General features: G+C 37.7%; 1 protein-coding gene across 1 annotated transcript in view; it reads right to left on the bottom strand.

Annotated features, from left to right (window-relative positions):
- Window positions 1–19,572, bottom strand: part of ARHGAP10 (Rho GTPase activating protein 10) — a 385,966-nt gene that overhangs the window by 246,098 nt on the left and 120,296 nt on the right. The window contains exon 4 of the mRNA XM_007496250.3: window positions 1,849–1,920. Within this exon, the coding sequence (XP_007496312.2) occupies window positions 1,849–1,920 (72 nt within the window). The remainder of the gene's footprint in view (window positions 1–1,848; window positions 1,921–19,572) is intronic.

The raw sequence follows: 19,572 nt of genomic DNA, 5'->3' as shown, positions 1-19,572 counted from the left end.
TATATGGGAGGATTTGTTTGTTTTTTAATGAGGGAGTATGTATTAGCAACTAGCAGTGATTTTTTTAAAAATCAATAAAGCATTTTCACAGATTCAGTTCTTAGATATGAAAGACTTGTGATGATTATAGTTAGATATCCAATCTTATGTCTATATTCATTTTAAGTGCCAATGACTTTAATACAGAAATAGCTGGTGGCACAGTGGAAAGATCATTGGTCATAGAGTTGGGATGATGTGAGTTCAAATCCAGAAACAGAACAAATAGCTGTGTAACGTCAAAGCAAGTGCCTTCATTTATATATACCTCAGTTTCACCTATAAAATGGGAATAATAATAGTACTGATTTCACAAGTGTGAAGATCAAATGATATACTTGTAAAAAGCACTTAGCACAGGGGGCAACTGGGTAGCTCAAGTGGATTGAGAGACTGTAGGTTCAAATGTAACCTCAGGCACTTCCAACTTGTGTGACCCTGGGCAAGTCACTTAATCCCCATTGCCTGGCCCTTCCTCCTCTTCTCCTTAGGAACTGATACTCAGATAATACATGTAAAACCAGTGCAACTGGCTTGTGAGCTATGGGAGATGGAGAGAAGAAGGGAGGGAGACAACACAAATCAAGTAACCATGGAAAACATATATGTAGATTTGTTACTAGAATAAAATATTTTTTTTAAAAAAGGAGCTGAGACTCAATATCAATTTTACGACAGCAGGTAAGGGTTGGTTTGTTCTGTTTTTTTTTTTTAATTTTAAAGGCACTTGGCAAAATAAGCAGAACCAGGAGAACATTATACACAGTAACTGCAATACTGTGGAATGGTCAAATGGGATAGACTTTGCTACTAAGAGCAGTACAATGATCCAGGACAAAATTTCTAAGGAACTTCTGAAAAAGAATGCTATCTACCTCCAGAGAAAGAACTATGGGAGTAGAAATGCACATGAAAACATAAGATTTATCACTTGTTTATTTGGGTATATGATGCAGGGTTTGGGTTTTATAAGATTATCATTTACAAAAATGAAAATTTTTGAAATTTAAAAAATAAATATAAAAATAAAATAAATTTGAATTTAGAATTTAAAAATTAAAAATAAATAAAAGGCACTTAACACAGTGACTGGCACACTCTATAGATGCTTATACCCTCCCCCTGAACAGTTCTAACTGAGCTAATTCAAGTACAAAGCAGAAAAGATCCTTCATCCACAATAAACATTATTTATTTCTCCCACATGTGATACAGGAAAGGTGGCCAGAAGTTACACCTCTGGGATATAATACAAAACCAAGATTCCAACCATTTGCCTCTTAAACAAATATTTCCCAGGGAACTTTCTGACAGTGGTGGTATTCATGCTTGAAATGCTGACCACATCACAAAATGGAAAGGCAAATACATCCAATTTACCTAAAATAGTTCCTACCCCCAGTCTTTGAATGATTTTTTAAAAAGTATTAGAACTTAAATGAAAGAAAAAGATGCTATTTTATTGTGAGATTCATTTAACTCTGTGTATGTAAAGCACTCTGCAAACACCAAAACCTTATAGAAATGCCAGTCATTACTGTCATCACCACCATCATGAGCCTTGGAGAATAATCCTAGGAGCCTCTCTATAGGTTTAGTCCCAGCAGACTAAACACCTTACGCCAGTTTCAGGGATGGAAAAGGCTGTCAAAGGTAATCCTAACAACAATTCTGACCTTCTTTTCTAGGACTCCAGATCATCCCCAAGGGAAGAAAATTCGGACAAATGCAAGTTTCCAAATGTGGGTAAACCTGTGTTACGAAACAGCAAGTCATCTGTTTACAAGTACGTTCCAAGAAGGGACAAACCTTTACAGCTCCAAGCTTCTCTTTCCTGAATTTTTCCAGAGGCTTAATCAGGGTCTCCGTTACACTTAATGCCTAGAGAACAAGGGTGACAACAAAAGAGCAGAGTGTTAGATTCCCACGGAGGAAAAAGTGAGCATTACATTTCCACCCACCCCACCCAGAAATCAAGTGAATAACATTAAGAACTTCATCTCCTCCTGCCAGCAACCAGATCCCTTCTCAACTTCAGAGCCCCGGAATTTTTATAAGTCTTGTGAAGGAAGATGAGAGTCTGGGGCAAACCCCACTAAAATATACAAGATACTCTTTCCACTTTTGGAGGGAGGATTCAGAAAGCTGTGTGTGTGTGTGTGTGTGTGTGTAGGTCTCTCTGTTTCTGTCTCTCTCTCTCTCTCTCTCTGTGTCTCTCTCACAACAAAGGGGTCTATCACACATATCAACAAAACACTTCTGTTAAAGATTTGCTCTTTTTCCTCCCTCCTCTGGAAATTTAAATGTAGCACATTCCTTTTTTGGTAATCAGACTAAATTATGTATAGTTCTGTAATTGTAGTTCAAGTTGGAACCCATGAGATTCATTAGTTAATACAACTGCCCATTCTACCCCAAAATATTTCATACTATATCAAGAGAGAATCTGGCATAGGGTATTGAGGGTTGAACCAGAGACAGGAAGACCCAAGTTCAAATCACATTTCTAATGCTTATTAGCTGGGTAATCTTGAGCAAACAGCTCAGGGAACTCAGGTGTCCTCATCTCTGAAAATGGCACCTGGAATGTGGGGAGAATCCCAAGAGATAATAAATGTAAAGGACTTTGTGAACTTGAAAGTATTAGAAAAATGTCTGGTTTCTTCAGAATAGGGAAATTCCTGAAGAGGAAACCATTCCTAATAATGCAGGTCAATATCTTCTCTACAACTTAAAGTCTCATCAAATTCCTTCAACCAAAAATTCACAGGTTCATTCCCTGTCCTGACCACCAAGGCATGGATATCAGATGAACAGAAGATGTTATTACACCCAAAATATGATGTGGTTGTCGAGGTAAAAAAGGGAAGGGAAGGGAAGGTCACTTCATACTTCAAAACCTCACCTTACAACACTGGGCTTACAACATCCAAAAAAAAAGAAGAAAAAATATGCACACATGCAAATAGATAAATAGATAGACAGACAGACAGACAGACAGACAGACACGGAAAAGGTTGGCCTCAAAACAGCATCTCCCAACAATCTCAAGTTCTAAAATGATCTGGAATAAGGAAAGGGACAAAGGTAGTCAGAGGACTGGATGGCCTCTGAGGTCCATTGCAGCTCTAGGATAATGACAAGGCAATATTTAGAGCCGTATTGCATGAACCGTTTTTTAATCTTTTCTTCTTCCTCCCTTAAGACCTTGTCAGTGAGCTAATGAAGGCATGCAAGTAACCCTGAGTTCCTGAAGACTGTTCCGAGAGCACAAGCTCTGGCAGGTCCTATCCAGATGCAGAGACATCTAGTGATGGACTGCCCCTCCCAGCAATTTCTGGAAAGCCAGCCTTGTTGCCAGCTGTAGCAAATCGACTTAAACAAGGATATATGGAGATCTAGGGAAGATGACTCCCTGGGAAACTACAAGCACTTGAAGTGCTTAAAAGTCTGCCTATTCTTTAAAAATTACAAGTGCCCCATGGCAATGCCTGTATTTCCATCACCCCCCCATTCCCGGCACAGAAGCAGCATAGGAGAGAGTTAGGGAAGTCAAGAGGTCCTGGGTTCATTTCCTGTCTCTGGCAGATGGCAGCTGTGTGACCCTGGACAGATTCCTGAATCTCTCAATGTATCAAGAGACTCTCTAAGGATATGTTACAGAACGGGTGCCCATCTGCATTTGCAGAGGGTATACCTTATTAATATTAAATATTAATATTAAATATTAATATATTTCAATCAATGAAATCATGGAGAGAGGGAGGAAGGAAGGGAGGGAAGAAGGAAGGAAGGGAGGAAGAAAGGGAGGGAGGACCCTTACATATAGTAGGCTTTATAAATATTTGTAAATTAGATTAGGAAAAGTTAAGGATGAGTTTTAGAGGAAAGATGAGTTCGGTTTCAGATAAAGTTCAATTAGATACAATTGAGAGATATAGCCAAATGGAAAGGGTCATTGAACATGGGAAATGTAGGAGAGGTCAGAGATGAAGAGAGATTTGAAGCCCTCTCCAAAGGAGTTGAAGCATCCTTATTGCCACCCACATTTATAATAAATGTCTTTTGTCTCCTATTTCATTGAGAAGATGGTCAATTGAAAAGGAGCCAACCCACTATCTACCTTCAAATGCTCCCTTTTAAAAGAATCTTACAACACAGAATATCAGCACTGAAAGGAATCTTGGTTATTCTCTAATTCAGAAGGTTCCTAATCTATGACCTGTGAATGTTTTAGATAAAGACAATTGTATTTCAAGGTAATCTATTTTCTTTGTAACCCTATACTCTTATTTTATGCATTTAAAATTTTTCTAAGAAAGGGTTCATTGGCTTCATTGGACTACTAAATGGATCCATAATATGTTAACCTTAAAAATGGCCAAAAGCTATTGGTACAGTCCAATATACTCTTTTACAATTTGAAGAAAAAAAGACCCAGAGACAAAAAATTTACCCAAGATCACAGAGTTTGTTGATGGCAGAACTAGAACAGAATCCACTCTCCTGCTGATAGATCTGTGCTCACAACTCCAATTCTCCTAGGCCCTCACAAATCATTTCAATTGACATTCCAACAAATTTTTGGGATCTCTCTCATGAAAATCTTTTTGCTAACTTAACCCCACACCCACACTTTGTGAGTAGAGACAGTTCTCATTTCATCTAAGTAGACCATTTCTCAGACCTCTACATAAAGCAATTTGTACATAATCTGAATTTGCCCCACCCACCCACTTAGCCCACATAACAGAAGCACTCATAAAATAACACCTTTATGCAAATAATATCTTTTAACCAAATGATACCTTTATAGAAATCATAAAATATACTACTAAAATGCAGGCATTAAATACTGTACAATAATAAACAGAATCAGCAAATTAAGGTAAAGTTGATGATAAAATATACCAAGTATCATACAGTAAAGTTAATATGGGTGTGTGGTATGTTGCCCATTTCTCAACCCACTGCACTTAGCCTTTATCACTGGTGGGCTAGTTGAACAACCTTTTTTTTTTTTTGGTTTTTAATGAAACCATCTAGAGATGTTAGGACAATGTCTCTCTTTTTTCCTTTACATATCCAACAATAGAAGGCTATATTATTCGTAACTAGTCTGAACTTTTTTAAATCTTTGAGATATTTGGATCCATCTTTTCAATACAAGGGGAAAAAAATCACTCAAATGATTAAATGCTTGTGCCAGACCTTGCACTGTGAATCTTTTAGATTTGACCTTGAGTCCCCAAGCTTTCCTTTCTTCTTCTACAATCTCTGCACCTAAAAGCTCAAACATTTCCTAGATCCTCGTTCCAAATTCTCCTCCGGATTTCTTTCACTTAAAATCAGTTTTGTATAACACAAATTTGCAAAAAGTAAGAATGGTCAGTATATACTTCTAGTTGCATCCATCCCATCTCCCTTAAAGATTTAACTTAAGGAGAACAATCAATGCAAAATTTATCCACATCCATTCTCTCCTCCTTCACTCCCGCCTTATCCAGAGGTGGGGGGGGAAAGCTCTAAGGCTAATCATGTTATCCATGTCCTACCTGACTAAAACTACCTGTCCATTATCACTCCCTTCTCATCCATGGTCAATCTCTCCTCTCCACTAGCGCGTGTGCATATGTGTGTGTGTGTGTGTGTGTGTACATACTTGCAAAAATGCTTAGATTTCCTCAAGAATTATTTTTTAGAAGCTTTCCCTCCAGCCGTCAACCCTATGTAGCTGCTGCCCCATTCCTCTTTAATTACCACACTTGCTTAAAAAGTTTTTCACACCCTAAGCTTCCACACGAGGTCCCTTTTACTCTCTGCTTGCCCCTTAACCACTGGGGCTTCTGTTACCACCTTTCTCCTTAAATATCTAGGGGCCAACCTTTGCTAAACCCTTCTTTTTCATTCTTACTCTATTTCTCTTCAATAAAACATTTACAGAGTTGACTCCTTCCTACTTCTCACCTTCCTTGGTGTTAACTAAGTCCCTGTCTACTCTTCTCTGTGAATGAATGAATAAGATTCTCCATCAATGAATGAATGAAAAAAAGAAAAACACACCAAACACCTATTAAGTATTTGCTCTGTGCCAAACTATGAGGATACAAATAGAAAATAATGAGAGAAGCTCTCAAGCAGCTCACTCTCTAATTGGGGACTGCAGTACATGAAAGAAGGTTCAGTCGCAGAGCAGATGGAAAGGGTCAGAAATCCTGCAGAGCACAAGGCAAAGTCCAGATATCCTTAAGTTATATAAGGAAGTGAAATGACCTCTGCTAACACTCCTTCTCTATTTCTATTGCAGATTCTCCTCACCTTCCCATGCAGGAAGACTTGCTGAAAAAGTCAAATTCACTCTCCTCCTCCTCTTCTTGGTCCTCTAGGGGCTCCAAAAAATGAATGGCATCCCACCTGTCCAATCCTCGGCTCCCACTCTTCCCTACCTAGCCCAGTCTCATACCTGATTCCAACTTTTCCAAGTCTTAATTCACTTTTTAAAAAATGTCTTTCTGTCTTAATAACAACTCTAAAATAGCACAATAAGGGTTAGGCAATTGGGGTTAAGTGACTTGTTCAGGATCACACAGCTAGGAACTGTCTGAGGTCACATTTGAACCCAGGACATCCTCGATCCAGAACTGGCACTCCATCCACTCCATCACCTAACACAATTAATTTAATTAAGGATTCTTATTTCACTTAAAAAAAAACTTTACCTTTCTTCTTAGAATCAATACTGTGTATTGGTTTCAAGGCAGAAGAGTAGTAAGGGCCATACAATGGGGTTTAAGTGACTTATCCAAGGTCACACAACAAGGAGCCTTAATTTTTTATATATTTTCATTTTTATATAATATATTTCATATATATAATTTTATATATAATAATTAAAGAACCTTCACTTTTGAAGCCCAAAACAGTAGTCAAATCCCTCAGAAATCCTTCTCTTAATCCCCATTGTCTAGCCCTTACCACTCTTCTGCCTTAGAACCAATACATAGTTTTAATTCTAAGATGGAAGGTTAGAGTTTAAAAACCTTTTTTTTTTTGAAGAAAAGAAATCCTTCCCTGAGCCCTCAGTCAGTAAATTCCAGATTGCTCTTCCTGCACCCAGTTTATCCCTTCTCCAATCTGTGCTCCCCACGGCTGCCAAAGGGATATTCCTAAAGCAGAGGTCTAATGTCACCCTCCTGTTAAAATGATTCACTGGTTCAACTTTTTTTAGGTTAAAATACACTGCTTTCTTCTTAAAGCTTTATTCCTTTTTAAAGCCCTTCACAGTCCCCCTCAGTGGACAGTTGGATGGCACAGTGGATGGAGCATTGGACCTGGAGTCGGGAAGATCTGAGTTCAAATCTTGTTTCTGATGCATGCTAGTTGTATGTCCATGGCCAACCTCACTTAACCTCAGTCTGTCTCTGTTTCCTCATCTGCAAAATGGAGATATAATAATGGCACCTACCTCATTATGAAGATAAAATAAGGTATTTGTACTTTGTCAACCTTAGAAGGCTATGTGAATATTGGCTATTATTTTCCCAGGCGGATGACACATGACTGTGCTATAGGCAGAGCTGTTCCCTGAAGCTGACCTTCCATTCCTCATCCTGGGGCTTTGGCACAGGTGGTCCCCAATGCCTAGAATGTCTTCCCTTACCTCATAGCTTCTTAGAATTCTTGAATCTCTGTGGGGGCAGCTGGGTGGTTCAATGGATGGTGAGCATAGATGTGGGAGCTCCTGGGTTCAAATCTGGCCTCAGACACTTCCCAGCTGTGTGACCCTGGGCAAGTCACTTAACCCTTACTGCTAGCCCTTACTGCTCTTCAGCCTTAGAACCAATACACAGAATTGATTCTAAGACAGAAGTTAAGAATTTTTAAAAAGAAAGAAAGAATGAAGGTTCAGACCTCTCTCTTGATTTTTCTAAGTACTCCAGTTTTTAGTGTCCTCAACTTCTGTGTATTTTTTTTGTATATACCACACATATTTGAATGAGTTATCTCCCCCTACTCCAGGGCTCATGTATAGGAGAGGGGTATCCTTAAAGATCTGTTTATCTAGATAGGGAAAGAAAGATCTTTATTTTCACTCACCAATCAATGAAATGGCACATTTCTTTAACTTATGAGTTGATAACAAAAGGAGTATTAATTTTACCAGACTGCCCAAGGAGTCTGTGACACAAACAAAAGTTCAGAACCCTTGTTTCATTGGATCAGTTACTTAAAGGAAGGGGCTCTCTTTGTTCTGTAATTACATTCTAGACACCTCACTCTGAACAAAAGCTGGCTGACTGATGGGTTGATGACGCATTCCCTCCAATCCCACACAGTGTGCAGCCTGTGCCTGTCATACTCACCTGTCCTATAGTATTTTGGACTACAGTTATTCGTGCATGTGTCATATTCTGTACCCCTACATGACATTAAAAATCCAGGGGTGCAAGGGTCATATTCATTTAAACTTTATTGCTCACTTGATGACTAGTAAAGTGCCCTGCAGACAACAGTCACATAATAAATACTTGCAAAGAATGAAGCTATAAGAGTGAAAATATCCACAAGGGAGGAAAAGAAGACAGAGCACAGAAAGCTAATGAGTTATGTCTTCTGTTTCCACAAGCTTGAACCTTGTGGAAATCAGAGGTAAAAGGATCTGAATGGGGGAAAAGGGGAAGGAGAGGGGAAGCCACAAGGGAACACAGAATTATTTTTTTTTTAGTTTGTACATGTTAAAAGATGGCCAAAAGTTAGAGGAAGGATGCTCCCAAATGTCTCCACTAGAACATAAAATATTCTTTAAATTATTTCATTTCAGCACTTAAACCCAATGGATTGTAAGGATGATATTATTTTTACAGGATGCATCCATTATACATAGGATGCAGACATGGTCCATAGCTGGAAGGCAATAAAGTCTACAATTATTGTGTCTCATATACAGGAGCCTTTTAACTCTTCCCTTCATAAAGAGCTCTCTATCTTGACCATGTTTTTTAAACAATAGCTCACAAAATTATACATGGCTTCTCCACAAAGATTCAGTATTACACAAGAGCAATTATAGGTCATTACACTTGTCTGCTATACAGAAATAATTTAATGCTATTTTTGTCTAACCCGGAGGGATAAGACTGGTGTGGGAAAATAGTAAAAGGAATTTCAGATACATACATTATATTTCAAATAACAGATTTACATAATGAAGCACAAAAGTGAGAAAACAGAAAGCATGGATCTGTTAATCCTCCCTAACTTAAGGATAAAAAAACAAACAATAAAACTCAGCTTTCTGTTCCTTAACTTATACTGATCACTGTAAAATTCTGAAGCAAGACACTCAAACTGGTAAGAACTTCAGAGGTCATAAAGCATGACCTAATCAAAAATCTTCTTTATACCATCTACTGTCTATCTGAAGATCTCCAGTAAAGGAGAACCCACCACTATCTAAGGCAGCCCACTTGAATTTTGGTCAGCTCTGTCACAGGTATTCCTTTCACCTAAGCAAAACCTGTCTCTACAACTTGGCAGAGACACATAGAGATCTGTCATGAATCCAAACTGCCTAAATGTCTAGAAACCAAGAACTGTAGGAAGAAGGAGAAAGAGCTCAGACTATCCTTAAATTTCTTTCTAACATAGCCAATTACAGAAAATGAGATATAGGGGCAGCTAGATGGCTCAGTGGATTAAGATCCAGGTCTAGATTCAGGGAGGTCCTAGGTACAAATTTGACCTTAGACAGCTGTGTGACCCTGAGTAATTCATCTATTCCCCAATGAGTAGCCCTTACCACTCTCCTGCCTAAAAACCAAAACACAATATTGATTCTAAGAAGGTAAGGTTGAGAAAGAGACACAGATAAATACTACCCAAACAGCCTAGAAAATCCTTTGAACACTGTTTCACTTACACAAAAGACACTAAAAATCATTTTAGCCTATCAGTACATGTAGGTCAGAGTTGAAGTGGGTAAAGAATGACTTTAATAACTTTTTTTTTAAATGCATGAAAAGTTGAGAATAACCGTGCACATATTTACATTGTAGATAAGATAAAGTTTGGCTATGTAACAAGTTCAAGAACAAAGTTAGACCAAAAAAAAGTTGATACTAAGATAATCACTAATTGTGTCTATGACCTTGAGCAAGTTAATTTATTTCCAGTCTTTTAGGTAGTGTATATACATATTTTGCTTTATATGAATTGCTTTATTATTTTACTCTTGAGTGGCTACAAAATTATATATTATTAGAATGAGTAACACTTTTCACATGAACTCTTTTTGTGATTACCTCACTTTTGTTAAATAGAATTATATTTCTAAACAGTTTTTTCAGCACAAGATTATAATGATTCAATAAATGATAAATCTTTCAAACAGATAAACTATTTTGAAATCAATCCATGTTTTTTCCTTGATTCTGTGTCAAAATAGGTGAATCCATGAAATCCCTCTTTCCTTTTTTCAAATTTACCAGAAAAGAATTATAAAATTTGCTGAGAATGAGTTCACTAAGAACATTTTTTTAAATAGCTAAACAATTTTCTCCTTCATCAGAAGCAAATTCTTTATGCTTAACACACAAGAATAAAGATTGATTAGTAGTAGTAGTTAATCAACACTTAAGTGCCAACTATGTGCCAGGCATTGTACTAAATGGTGGAGATACAAAAAGATGCAAAAAATAGTGCCTGCCCTAAGGAAGTTTATATTCTAATGGAGGAGGGGCAGCTACTTAGTATTGATTCTAAGACAGAAAGTAAGAGTTTTAATTTTAAAAATAAAGATAAATTGAATGAGGGAGTCAAAATGTATATAATAAAATAATTAACAGAAGTAAAAAACTAAAATTAAAAGTAGTTGTAGAAAAAGCTTCCTTTAGAAGGCAAGATATTAGCTGATACTTAAAGGACCCAAGGAAAGTCAGTAATAGGAGCAGAAGAGAAAGAGCATTCCAGGCTTAGGGGACAGTCAGATAAAATGTCTGAAATTGAGAGATGAAATATTATTTGTGAAATAGCAAAAACTCTGAAATAGCAAAAACATAGGAATAATAATTCCCCAATTTCACTCTGAGTAGCTATATAATCATCTAATGTTAAAAAGAGATACAGATTGATATTAAGAAGGGAATTCACCTAACAATGGAATATTGTCACTCATGATTTCAAATTGGTAGAAGCCAAAGCTGGGCAAAAGCACAAAACAACTATATTTCCATATCTTTAGCTAGGACCCTTTAAGATGCAAGAATCAGATAGCAAAAAAGCTGTGAATCTCCCTTCTACAAACTCTTCATTTTTTTCTTTTTGGAAGTATGAGCCTCCAGGAAACTAGGAGGTGGTTGGCTGAGAAACTTAACCTGAAAAGGATTAAAGGATTAATGCCAATCTGGAGAAGTTTCTAGCAGTTCAGGGCTCTGGACCAATAAACCCTAACCTATATAACAGATCAGCTACTTGAGCGAAACCTAAGAAAGATGCATATCAAATGGAGTGGGGGGGGGGGGAAAGCTGGGAGGGACAGCACATATTTTAGATGTCACAATCAACATTTTTAAAAACCTCAATAGGCTGGAATAACAGGCCAAAACTAACAAAAAGAAATATAATGGAGATTCATGGAATGTCCTATATTTGTGTCCAAAGGATCAACTGTACAAGTGCAGGATAGGAAGGACTTGCCTTAACAGTTCATATGAAAAAGGCTTCAAAATTTGTATGCCTCTGCCCAGCTGTTGTGCAAGCCTAGAATGCACTCTCTCCTTTAAAATCCCTTGTTTGGGGGGCAGCTAGGTGGTTCAGCAGATTGAGAGCCAGGCTTCTAGAATTGATAAGCAATTCAATTTGGGTTATATATGCATTATCAAAACAAAACATATTAAGGAAAGAGGAAAGAAGGAAGAAAGGAAGGGAAGGAGAAAGAGGAAGGAAGGAAGGAAGGAAGGAAGGAAGGAAGGAAGGAAGGAAGGAAGGAAGGAAGGAAGGAAGGAAGGAAGGAAGGAAGGAAGGAAGGAAGGAAGGAAGGAAGGAAGGAAGGAAGGAAGGAAGGAAGGAAGGAAGGAAGGAAGGAAGGAAGGAAGGGAGGGAGGGAGGGAGGGAGGGAGGGAGGGAGGGAGGGAGGGAGGGAGGGAGGGAGGGAGGGAAGAATTAAAAGAAAGAACTCAATTGAAGTACCACCTTCTACCTGAAACATTTCTTGTACCCTCCAATTTTTTATGCCTCTCCTTCTCATATTATCTTATATTTATTTTGTATAAATTCTGCATATACCTAAGTATACATTTCCTCCTCTGTTTAAATATAAGCTTCTCAAGGCAGGGAATACTTTGTTTTTGTCTGTCTCTCCAGGACCAAGTGGTCTCCAGGACCAGTCCAACAACAGAGCTAGATTTGAAGAGTAAGCTACCTAAGAAAAAGAGATAAAGATGGTGCATTGGCCAGGCCTGGAGGACATCTTATAGACATGTGCTGAAGTGAGAGAACACTAAAATGAGAGGACAGCTGGTAGCTCCCCTGGGCTGGAATGGGAGAATTGCAAAGGCAGAGGAGTCACATGAAATAAAACTAGAAAGGTAGGTGAGAAGAATTCAGCAAGACACAAGCAGCAGCAGAAAAACAAGTCTGAAGAAGAGGAGTCCAATCTTTGGCTATTGGGGTTAAAGGATAACAGGACACTCAGCTGAATGTCAGAAGTGAGCAGCCCTGCAGAAAGAAGGCAATAATTTCTGGATGCTGGAAGCAGTCAACCCAAAGAGAACAAATTGGGCAGAATGTGGAAGAGAGGATGCCTCTCTAATCTATTAGGAAAGAAATGAGGCAAAATGAGCTCTCCAATCCATTGCGATGCTCAGATTCTATGACTCTAGGTATCTGTATGAGTATTGGAGAAGAGAAAGGGAAGCGAATATTTATTAAATACCTACTATGTACCAGGCACTGTGCTAAGTGCTTTATAAATATTCTCTCATTTGATCCTCATGATAACTCTGAGAGGTAGCTGATATTATGATCCCCATTTTACAGCTGAAGAAACAGAGGCTTGCCCAGAGTCACAAAGTAGTAAATGTTGGAAACTGGATTTAAACCCTCATCTTCCAGACTAAAGGCCCAGTGCTTTATTCACTGCACCACCTAACTGCCTCCAAATCAAGAATAAATCAAGTTTCAGGGTCTCTATATGTATGAGTTACTGATAAAACTCATTAGGTTTTTTTTTTCTACATACATGCTATAACTTTGGGGGGTGGGGCAGAGAAGAATATTGGGAAGAATGAGAGGAGAAAAATATTATGTTACTATGAATTAAAGAATAAGGAACTATCCCAATCCAATAATAACTGGTAATTATATAGGGCATTTGAATATTACAAAACAACCAACATCACCTGAGGATTCTGATCAATGTCATGACCAATCACAATTCCAAAGGATTGATAATGAATCTCCTACCAGGAAGGCAATGGTATTGAGATACAGAGAGAGATGTACTTTTCTGGACATGGACAATGTGAGAATTTGTCTTGCTTAACTAAGCATTAACTGTTACAAGCGCTTTGTCTTTATTTTTTTCTAACAATGGTATGAGGAGTGAGAGAGAGAGAGAAGGAGGTAGTAGGGGATAGGGAGTCAAGAAAAAAGAGAACCAAAGGAGAGTCACAGAAATATTGTTTTAAAGCATACACAAGAGAGTCACAGAAAGGGTGGAGTCCTCTCTTTAAATTCCCCATGCAAGAGTACTCTCTTCTCTAGTCTAATGAATGGATGTTTTTAGCATTAGGAGCTTTGTAAGTTATACGCTGTACCCTTTGATCTTGCAATACCACTACTATACTACAATACTGTATCCCAAAGAGTTAAAAAGGGGGGAGGAGGTGTGGAACCTACTTGTACAAAAATATTTATTGCAGCTCTTTCTGTGGTGGCAAAGAATTGGAAATTAAAGGAATGTCCCTCAAGTGGGGAATTACTGAACAAAGTGTGGTATATGATGGTGATGGAATACTATTGTGCTATAAGGAATGATGAACAGAATGATTTCAGAAAGAACTAGAAAGACCTACATGAACTGATGCAGAGTGAATTTTTCACTTGAATTTTATTCCTATTGTTAGTGGTTTTGATTTGGCATGTAGACTTTGAAGTATTTAATGTTGTCTGCAATTAACTTAAATAGAATTTCTCTTCCTATCTGTTCTTGCTGAGCTTTGTTGGCAATATACATAAATTCTGATGAAAAAAACAAAAAACAAATGAGAGGGTCAAATTTAACCACATCAACACTTAGACACAGTTGAAGAACTTTGGCTAATCTCATGTTCTTCATCACTTCAGACATCAATTACTTGGTGTCCTCCTGATCCCCAAAGAACATGTAACCCAAAAGCTACAAGAATTCTCAGTGATGTTCTCCCACGGTCATTATGACGGTTCCCATTATAGTCCAGGCTAAAGTTATCCTCTAGATAATCATTTCTGTTCCAAAGCAGAAAAAGAAATAACAAGGGACAAGTTCATTTGCCCCACATGTTCCCTGAATGGCAAGTCATGGTCTCCAGAGTAACAGGCAAAGAATCTCAAGAAAATAGGTCAGAATTCAGAACACTATCCACAACCATAACCATCATAAGTCAGCAGGGAACACTGGAAAGTGCACTGGATTTGGAATCAGAGGTCTTAGGTTCAAATGTCACTCTTGCCCCTTACTACCCTCTATGATCATGCACAAGTCTCTTAATTTCCCTGAACTTCATTTTCCTCATCTACAAACATTTAGAGACCTAAGATCCCTTCTATTAGACCTATGGTATCAACATATCACCATCTTATCTTTTTAGATCAAAGCAAAAATGGCAAGTAATATCCATTACCTGAATTTTTGTTGTTCTTCAGTCATTTTCAGTCATGTCTGACTCTCTGTGACCCCATTTTGGGTTTGCTTGGCAAAGATACTGTAGTGGCTTGTCATTTCCTTCTCTGGCTCATTTTACAGATGAAGAAACTGGCCAAGGGTTGAATAACTTGGCCAAAATAAAACAGCTAATAAATATCTGAGGCTGCATTTGAACTCAGGTCTTCTGACTCCAGTCCCAGTGCTTATCCACTGTACCATCTAATTGCCCCCTTGCACCACCTAGCTGTTACCTGAATGGTTACAAATAATAAGAGGAAATAATAATTGTTCCCTCTTTTCCCACAGTTGTGATTCAGTGGCTAAAACACCTTTTTGGTCAGTTCCTCATCTGTAAAATTATCTGGAGAAGGAAAGGGCAAACTACTCCATTGTTTTTGCCAAGAAAACCCAAAATGGAGTCATGAAGTCAACTGAAACAACTGAACAATAAAAAAAATGAGTCTTAAAGACATCTGACAGAAGTGCCAAATCTACTGATGTAAAATTTTAGTCATAAATATATCTAGCCTGATGAATAGTACACATCTTCTCTCTCCCTGCTTCAGATTAGAATGTCATTTAATAGAATAGAACATAAACAGTGACATATAATACTCTTTTTAAAGGCCCTCTTTTGGTTTCCATTCAGGTAGCCCTGGAATCATTACTATTATGTTCTGACTTTCCCATCTGTGACTTGAAAGAATTTATCTGGAGCTAGAAGAAATCTTAGAGTCTTTCACTTTTCATCTTACCAGTGAAGAAACTGAATATCATGAAAGTTAAATGACTTTCCCAATATCAAAGGTTAAGTGGCACAATTGGAATTTGAATCTAGTTGCATAAATACCAAATACAAGTCTATTTTCATTACATCCTGATCCCTCTCCAAAAGTATAGGCAGTGGCTCATGATCACCAGAATCTCTGGTGTCTGCTCTTGCCCAACTCTGAATTTCTATTTATGTCCTGATTCTCAGAAAAATGTGAGAAAAGCTGCACTAAAGCTTGGCCTTACCCTTAAGTAACTTGGAAATCAAAATAAAATGTAACAAACTGGAATTAGTACAATTATTCCAAAGTGGTGTTATTCCAAAACAGTCAGGCTTCCCAGAGGGCCAATATTCCATTCTTGGTACAAGTTTGTCACTAGAACATTGGGATTTTTTCACGTCCTATGGAGAAGGGGCCATGAACTCCACTCTTGAATGAGCTAGGTCAGATGCTTGAAATTTTCATGGAAAAAAATGTTGGGGATGAGAAGACTTGTATAAAAAGAAGATTAGAGAAAGATGCCCTTCCAAAAGGTGGGGGAAAGGCTCATTGTGGCATTTTTTATAAATGTACAAAAGAGAACAAGAGGTTCATATGGAAAAAACAAGACACCTTTAAAATTAATCTACTACATTTATAATACTCTCAAAATGCAAGCTGTATAATAAAGATTTGCAGGATTAGCCCTTTTTCTCTATTTCTGTCTATATGGAAATACTCATGTTAGATAACATTTGTCAGTTAGAGAATATTCCCCCCTTAAAAAAGGAAAAAAATTTAAAAATTCCATAGGAAACAGAAATTTAAATCATGGCTCCAGCTCAAATTCAATATTTTTATCTCTTTTATTTAAACCTTTCAAAACATTAAGAATATGTGACTAACTTTTTTATTATCATTAGGGCTACTATTATAATTATGTTTAAATCTTAACTCTAGACATGAGTTAACAAAGCACTTTCTTCACAACAACCTTTTGAAGTAGGTGACTTTTTAAAAACCAGATTTATCTTTTTATTGGTCTATTCCAGGAACTCCCAAAGAGGAAGCTCCTTCTATCAATGCAAATTAGCACCTACTCTTAAGAGGATGACCTAAACCACTGAAATTAAGTCACTTACTCAGGGTCACAGAGTCTAGTCTTCCTGATTCTGAGGTTACTATCTACTATGCTACAAGAAAGCTGGTGATTATAAGTGTTATTCCACCCCCCCCCAAGGTACAGATGAAAATACTGAAGTTCAAAGAGCCTCAAGACTTTACCCACAGTTATCAAGCTAATAAATGTTGAAGGTAGAATTCCATCCCAAGTCCATGTCTGTCTAACATTTTTTCAGCTATATCAACTTGATTCTTGTATTTTAAAATTTTAACTATGGGAGAAAAAATACTCTTAGAGAAATAATTATATTCTACTTTCCTTCTAACTATGGATTTCTATCATTAAAATGAATGAAAATTCAAGTGCGCATTGAAGGAGAAGGGGTAAGTTATTAAATAAAATATTGCAGGAGTAAGAAGTCATCTTATTGGGAGGCAGCTAGGTGAAAAGGGGGACATGGAGTCAGAAAGACCAAAGCTCATATTTAGATCTTAGACACTTATTAGCTATATGACTTGAAGAAAAACATTTACCACTTATCTGCCTCACTTTCCTTATTTGTAAAGTGGGAGTACTAATAGCCAAATATAAGGACTGTGAGGGGGGAAATGAGATATTTGTCAAGTTTATTTTGCAAACCTTATATATATATACATATATATATATATATATATATATAGCGCTTTATAAACTTTTGTTGTTCTCATGTTGTTCAACTATGTCTGACTCTTGTGGAAAAGAGGAATTGGGAAGCATGCAAAAGGCAGAATTGGAGGCTGATGACCTGTCAATGGAACGAAGGTTCCATTTGGAAGGTTACCTGGAGAAGCAGTTGAAGGAAGGGACTGGCCAAGTGGAGGATTATGTCTTTTAACCTTGAAAGACAGAAAGGAGAGGTGGTTCTCTTGATTTTAGAGATTGAAAAAGGAAGGACAATAGTCCAGAGACATCTCTTTGACTTGCTCTGTTTATGATAGTGACTGAACTGCCAGACCTATCAATCATTCCTCTCAATTTGAATTCTATCCCAATATTCTCCAACCTAAGGCTTAGGGAAATCCTCATCCCTCTTACTTCCATTCTCTACCCTTTCCTGTCTTCCCCAAATAAACCCCTTACTTAAGATAAAGAAGAGACAGAGCATTTCATTAGAAACATCCTAGCTCACCCTGAGTGATTTAGAAGGCAGAAGAAGAAAGGGGGAGGGGAAGCTGAAGGGAAGAAGAGGGAGGCTGGAAGAGGGAGGAAATGGGAGGAAGGGAGGGTAGGCAAAAGAGAAGACAGCTGCCTGATCTGTTAGTTATCGTTAACATCAAATATAGTCCCTTATTATTATCTATTACATTCTTCATGACCCTGTTATGGGATTTTCTTGGCAAAGTGTTTTTTTCTTTTTAATTTTCTTCTCCAATGGATTAAGGGAAAACAGAGTTAAGTGACTTGCCCACATTCACCTAGCTAGGAAGTGTCTTTTGCCACATTTGCACTCTGATCTTCCTGACATCTAAGCCCAGAATTCTATCCATTGAGCCTTCACATTTCCTCCAAATATATACTTCATTTTAGATTAAAAGAAACATGGAAATTGTACCCTGACACTTACACCTAATAAGTACCCAATAAGTCACTATTAGCTAAAAAAAATATCTTGCCTCTTTTTCTCCTCCCTCCATTTTAATCCTTTTGCCTCACAAGTTTGCTGTGAGGATGAAATGAGATCATATTTGTAGAGCACTTACCACAGTGCCTGGCACAGAGTGGCTATAAATAAATGCTTCTTTCCTCCCCTTTCCCTATCCCCATTTCACAGGTAGGAAATCAGGAATATTCTAGAGCAATGGTTGCCAAACTTTCTTGTCCCAGGACTCCCTTACAGTCTTAAAACCCAAAGTCTCTCCCCTCAAAAAGGTTTTGTCTATGAAAATATTACTATTTACTCTGTAGAAACAAATATGTCTTTGTATAATTATGAGAATAATTTTGATCTCACAGAACCCCTAAATTAAATGGTGACTGTTCAAGGGGAAGACTTTGAAAAGGTGTAGACAGAGACCTTCCAAGGTTCTCTCCATCTCCCAATGACAATCTTATAAGGATATTTAGTTTAGGAGGCTGTGAAGTGGCAGACAGGGAGAGGAGCAGAGATCTCTGTTAGTGATCAATTCAGCAATGGATTAATAATTATTATGTTTCTTCTAGGTGCTAGGCAATGGACTAAGCATTGGGGGATTTCAGTGCAGTGAATAGAGTGGCCCCTACATCCAATGAGCTAATGGGGGAAATAACAATTACCTATAAAAATGTATGAGGTAGTTAAGTGCCACCACGGGACATAGAGCACCAATTCTAGATTTAAGAAGTCTCATCTTCATGAGTTCAAATCTGAGCCCAGACACTTACTAATTGTGTGACCCTGGGCAAGTCACTAAACCTTGTTTGCCTCAGTTTCTCCATCTGTAAAACATGTTGGGAAAGGAAATGGAGAACCACTTCTATATCTTTGACAAAAACAAAACAAAACAAAACACCAAACGGGGTTGTGAAGAGTCAGATATGACTGAAATAACTAAACAATAATATGTAAACTTATATAGCATATAGTTAATACATACACACAGACATAAACCCAAGGCAGCTTGGCAGCAGCTTTCTCTCTGTAAGCATTTATTAAGCACCTACTATGTCCCAGGAGTTGTGATTAGTACAGTTCTATCCCTCTCCATTGCTTCCTCATGTCTTCCATCTCTTATAATCTT

The sequence above is a fragment of the Monodelphis domestica genome, chromosome 6, assembly GCF_027887165.1.
Source record: "Monodelphis domestica isolate mMonDom1 chromosome 6, mMonDom1.pri, whole genome shotgun sequence".
NCBI classification, from domain to species: Eukaryota; Metazoa; Chordata; class Mammalia; order Didelphimorphia; family Didelphidae; genus Monodelphis; species Monodelphis domestica.
The sequence above is the reverse complement of the archived record's forward strand: the minus strand, read 5'-3'. Positions and strand labels throughout refer to the sequence as shown.